This window comes from Typha angustifolia, chromosome 4 (genome assembly GCF_048772165.1).
Source record: "Typha angustifolia cultivar Huaian chromosome 4, ASM4877216v1, whole genome shotgun sequence".
NCBI classification, from domain to species: Eukaryota; Viridiplantae; Streptophyta; class Magnoliopsida; order Poales; family Typhaceae; genus Typha; species Typha angustifolia.
Window position 1 is genome coordinate 7711982 of NC_133242.1, and position 6249 is coordinate 7718230.

Genomic DNA, 6249 nt, shown 5'->3' on the forward strand with positions numbered 1-6249 from the left:
CTTTTATATTTAGAGTTTATTTAGATTCGAAATATATCTACAGTGAAACAAAGAATTCATAGTTTTAGTATGAAATTTTGATAGTAATTCATAGTTTAAGTATGAAAATTTAAAAGTAATTCATAGTTTTTAAGAAGATATTGTAATTTATTTACAACATAGATTAAGTTTTCTTTTTAAAATACTAATTAAATATTAAACTATCTCTAATTAGTCTCTTACTATATTAACTAAAAAGTGATTAAATTAAAAAAAGATTGAGATAGAAAAAAATAGTACTAGCAAAATAAGAAAAAAAAGTAGAAAAAAGGAATTATTCGTTCCGCCAAAGATAGATTCATAATCTAGAGAAACTCTAAATACAAAAGTTGTAGATCATGATGTCACTGATTTTATCCAATTAGTTTAATAATTTTTAGATGTCAGATAATTATCTTTTTAATATTTTTCTGAAGTTGTAGATCATGATGTTACAAAATTCTGCATTTAAATGCAAAATTCTACGTTTAAGTACAAAATTCTTACTATAATTTATAATTTCATATTTAAACTATAAATTATTCGTTTTGTTATATATATATATATCATAATGTTTAGAAACTTTGAATATAAAAATTGTAGATTATGATGTCACAGGCATTATCTAATTAGTTTCATAATATTTATACATCAAAGGATTATCTTCTGAATATTTTTCTAAAACTATGCTAAATTAAAATTTTATAATTTAAGTACCAAAACTATGTGACCCGTAACATTTTCTTCTTCTTATTCTTTTTATTCTTCTTTTTCTTCTTTTTATGTTGCTACTCCTTTTTATGTTGCTGCTACTTCTTCTTCTTCTATTTAAAAAACTATAAATTACTGGTGGAATTTTATAGTTAGACTATAAATTACTGGTAGACTATAAAATTTGTACTTAAACTATAAGTTCTCTAAATAATTAATAAAATAAGAGACTAACTAGAGATAGTTTAAATAGTAAATTTTTATCAGAATTTCATACATAAACTACAAGTTTCGTACTTAAACTATAAACTTCATTCCGCTGTAGATATATTTCAATTCTAAAGAAACTCCGAATAAAAAAGTTATAGATCATGATTTCATAGATATTATCCAATTGGTTTTATAATTTTTAGACTTCAAATGATTATCTTGTGAATATTTTTTCAAAACTTTGCAAAATATGAAATTTATACTTTATGAATTTCATACTTAAACTACAAAATTCTAATTTTGCGTGTTTAGCATGCATCTAACATCAAAAAAATATGAAATTAATTAGATAAAATCCTTAACATCATAATCTAGAACTTTTATATTTGAAATTTCTTCATATTTGAAATTTATCTTTAGTGAAAGAAAGAATTTGACAAAAAATTGGTAGCTTAAGTATGAAAATTTTGACAATAATTCATAGTTTTTTAAGTATATATTATAATTTACTTGTAAAAATTAGATTAAAAAAATATATTTGAAACATTGATTAAGGAGTTTTTATTTATTTAAACTATCTCTAATTTGATAAAAAAAAATCCATAGTTTAAGTATGAAATCCGTAGTTTAAGTACGAAATTCATAATTTAAGTATAAAATTTTGACAATAATTCATAGTTTTTTAAATATATATTGCAATACTAGATATCTATAGCGGAATGAAGAATTAATAGTTTAAGTACAAAATATATCTATAGCGGAATGAAGAATTCATAGTTTAAGTACAAAATTTATAGTTAAATATAAAATTTTGACAAAAATTTGTAGTTTAAATTATCTCTAATTAGTCTCTTACTGTAATAATTAAAGAGCGATTAAAGAGACTTATACAGAATTAAAGAGCGATATTTATAATTAGTCAATTTCATAAATATAATAACAACTTCATTGATTTTTAAGAACTTTCTTTATTTATTTTTTACATTTTAGAATTTATATATTTCACCATTATAATTTACATATAAATAAATTAGAGATAGTTTAAATAAATAAAAACTCCTTAATTAATGTTTCAAAAATATAACTTAATTTAATATGATAAGTAAATTATAACATATACTTAAAAAACTGTGAATTATTGTTAGAATTTCATACTTAAACTAAGAATTTTTTGTCAAATTCTTCATTTCACTAAAGATAAATTTTGAATATGAAGAAACTCCAAATACGAAAGTTCTAGATCATGATGTCTAAGATTTTATCTAATTAGCTTCATATTTTTTGGATCTTAGATGTATATCTTTATAATATTTTACTAAATTACGCAAAACTAGAATTTTGTAATTTAAATATAAAATTCATACTTTAAGTACAAATTTCTACGTATGAATTAAGTATAAATTTCATACTTAAATTACAAAATTCTAATTCTGCGTAATTTAGTAAAATTTTAGAAGATATGCATCTGAGATCAAAAGGATATGAAAATAATTGAATAAAATCCATAATATCATAATCTAAAACTGTTGTATTTGGAGGTTTTTCATATTTAAAATTAATTTACAGTGAAACAAAGAATTTGACAAGAAATTCAAAAGTTAAATATGAAATTATGATAATATTTCACAACTTTTTAAGTATATATTATAATTTAGTTATAATATTAGATTAAGTTATACTTTTGAAACATTAATTAAGGAGTTTTTATTTATTTATTTAAACTATCTCTAATTTTTTATATGTAAATTGTAATAGTGAAATATATAAATTCTGCAATATAAAAAAAATTACGAAGGTTTTTAAAAATCAGCGAAAGTTGTTATTATATTTACGAAAGTGACTAATTAGAAATTTTTTTTTATACAAATCTCTCTAATCGCTCTTTAATTAATACATTAGGAGATTAATTAGAGATATTTTTAACTACAAATTTTTGTTAGAATTTCATACTTAAACAATGAATTTCGTACTTAAATTATTAAATTTTTTATTTTGTTGTAAATATATTTCGAATCTGAAGAAACTCTGAATAAAAAAGTTAATATAATATTATAAGTAAATTACAATATATACTTAAAAAACTATGAATTATTGTAAGAATTTCATACTTAAATTACGAATTCCGTATTTAAACTACGAATTTCATACTTAAAATTATGAATTTTATACTTAAACTACGAATTTCTTATCAAATTCTTTCTTTCACTGTAGATAAATTTCAAATATGAAAAATCTCTAAATACAGAAGTTTAAAATCATAATTTTACGAACTTTATTCAATTATTTTAATATTTTTTGGATGTCGGATGCATATCTTTTGAATATTTTGTTAAATTACGCACAATTAGAATTTCATAGTTTAAGTATGAAATTCATACTTTTAATACAAATTTCTTACTTTAAAATAGAAATTTTTGTTGTGCACAATTTTGAAAAGATATTCACAAGATAATCATTTGAAGTCCAAAAATGACATCATAATCTATAACTCTTTTATTTAGAGTTTCTTCAAATTCAAAATATATCTATAGCGGAATGAAGAATTCATAATTTAATTATGAAATTCGTAGTTTAAATATAAAATTCTGATCAAAATTCACAGTTTAAACTATCTTTAATTAGTCTCTTATTTTGTTAATTAGAAAGTGATTAGAGACTTGTATAAAAAAAAAACTAATAGATAGAAAAATGAGTAGTAGAAGAAGAAGATGATAAAAAAAAAGAAAAGAATTAGCAGTAGCATATAAAGTAGAAAATGAGTACTGATCATTTCTTTCTCTTATTCCTCTTATTCCGGTCAATATTTAATAAGGCCTTGAATGATAGAAAGAGCAAAGTTGAAAGAAAAGTTAAAAAAAAAAAATAATTAAGTGCAATAGAAAGAAACCAAAAATGACTTGCTTCGCAAAATCGAAAACAAATAACCTTTTTTATTGTTTTTATCTTTTTACTATATGATTCTTAGCCGATTATGCTGCAGTGCCACTTTTTAAACATAATCACCAAACGAGTATGGGAGCTCTCCAACGCCAACAGCCGGAGCTACTCCACTTATCCAGCCACTTCCTCTCCGCCTCCGCTGCCGCCATCCGCAGCGCCTCCTCTCCTCAAGAAGCCTTCTCCCTCTTTAGACTCCGCCTCCGCCGCCTCCGCTGCCTCCCCCCTTCCTCCGACCCCTTCAACTCCCACGCCGCCGTCTTCACCCTCAAATCCATCTCCTCCTCCTCCTCCTCCACCGCTTCTCTCATTCCCCACCTCCACGCCTATCTCCTCAAGAATAACCTCCTCTCTAACGTCCACGTCTCCACCTCCCTCCTGCACGCTTACTCTCTCCACTCCCCAAACCATGCCGACCTCCTGTTCGACGAAATTCCCAACCCAAACCTCGTCACTGCAAACACTATGTTGACCTCTCTCTGCCGCACTGGTCGCCTTAACGCCGCTGTTTCCCTCTTTGATGCCATATCGGACAAAGACGTTGTCTCATGGTCTGCCATGATCGAGGGCTACATGTGCCACGGCCGCTGCACCAATGGCCTTGCCCTGTTCCGCGAGATGATGGAAATAGGAGAGATAAAACCAGATCCGCAAATGCTGGTTACACTTCTCTCCGGTTGCACCTCTGTTGGTTCCCTGCAGTCCCTCTGCAAATCCATTCATGCATATGCCGAGAAGCACTGGATGCAGATGAATGAGCAGCTAGCAACGTCGCTCGTAGACATGTATGCCAAGTCTGGGTGCCTAAGAAATGCGTTCATCATCTTTGAAAGGGTCCCACAGCGAAATGTGACGCACTGGACTGCGATGATCTGTGGGCTGGCCATGCACGGGCATGGCGAAGAAGCAATTGCCTTCTTCAACAAGATGCTGTATTTGGGCATGAGGCCTAGTGTGATTACATTCGTCGGGCTGCTAAATGCTTGTTGCCAGTCAGGGTTGATTGAGGAAGGGCAGAAGTTTTTTTACGTCATGGTTGAAGAGTTTGGCTTCGAGCCTGAAATTTGGCACTATGGCTGCATGGTTGATTTGCTCGCTAAAGCAGGGCGATTGGATGATGCTTATGCAATCATTAGGAATATGAGAATTGAACCAAACATTATTGTGTGGACTTCCTTTTTGGCAGCCTGCAAGAAGCATAAAAATTTTGAAATTGCAGAAGAGGGAATAGAGAAGGTTCTTGGAATGGAGATTTCCAGTGACAATGGAGCATTGTACACTCTTATATCGGATTTGTATGCGTTGGGCGGTCGGTGGGACAGTGTGAAGCGGGTAAGGAAATTGATGGATGAAAAAAATGTGAGGAAGATCAAGGGGTCTAGCTTCATTGAGGCGTTGAGCACCAGAGCTCTTTAGTTGCTGCAGTTAGTTGATACTCATGGAAGGAAGTGCCGGATTGCAGTGGAAGATCTCTAGATTGTTACTTCTCTGTGTTACTTGGTGTCTTGAACAACTGAGCTGGAGACTGGAGATAAAAATCAGACCATATCATTGAGATGGTTTAAAAGACTGTTTCTATTGTTTCATGATGGACTTCAAACGAGGAAGCCATAAAACTATTGCTGTTGAATTGGCTATACATGGACTAATCAGGTCAGAAAATGAATGCCAAGAAAGATTTTGCATGAGAACAAACCAAGAAGCTGAAAGAGACTAAGATGATTTGATTTTAGGTCATTACAGATACTCCTAATAAATGACTTCAGATTTGTGAGAAACATGCAGTTCTGAGTATATATTTGGCCTTTTGTTCTATTGCTGGGCAACACTTGTGGGTGAAAATAAAGGATGATGATATATGAGCAGGAAAAGAAAGAATTAAGGTTATGATCTTTTTGTGATGGAAATAGAGCTCCTTAGCGCGGAACATTAGTAAACACCATTTTCACTTCAATTGGTTCATATGTTTGCATTTTTAAGCCCCCAATCACTTCAGAAATAACAAAAATTCTTATACCATAATACAACCACTTATTTCAGAAAAACAGCTAAACACTATAATAGACATATTTCAGAATATAAACACTATCTATCAAACTTATATTTTATACCACACACTACCCAATTACCAATTTACCTTGATTTGACTACAATCTCTCTTAAATATTATTATGAACTAGGTCTAAAACAATCCTTTCGTAGGATGATCTTGAGATTTTGAGAGAAAGTCATCTTAGAAGTCTTGAATCTAATGACTTTGGAATGAAGTCAATCGGAGATCTTAAAATAGTGGAGCAAGGTCAGATAGGGTAGAACGGTAGATAACGGACGTTGCGGCGGTCGTCGGAGGGTGGCGAACGGCCAAGAGTGGTG

General features: G+C 29.7%; 1 protein-coding gene across 1 annotated transcript; it reads left to right on the forward strand.

The window, feature by feature from the left end:
• Window positions 1-3914: 3914 nt before the first annotated feature.
• LOC140759157 (pentatricopeptide repeat-containing protein ELI1, chloroplastic-like) lies at window positions 3915-5803 on the forward strand. Its single transcript, XM_073095642.1, has one exon. The coding sequence runs from the start codon at window positions 3952-3954 to the stop codon at window positions 5290-5292; it is 1341 nt and encodes a 446-aa protein (XP_072951743.1). The 5' UTR covers window positions 3915-3951; the 3' UTR covers window positions 5293-5803.
• The last annotated feature ends 446 nt before the right edge of the window (window positions 5804-6249 follow it).

Bases quoted from the DNA above. Each gene is read 5' to 3' on its own strand.
- LOC140759157 (XM_073095642.1), top strand. From the start codon at position 3,952: ATGGGAGCTCTCCAACGCCAACAGCCGGAGCTACTCCACTTATCCAGC.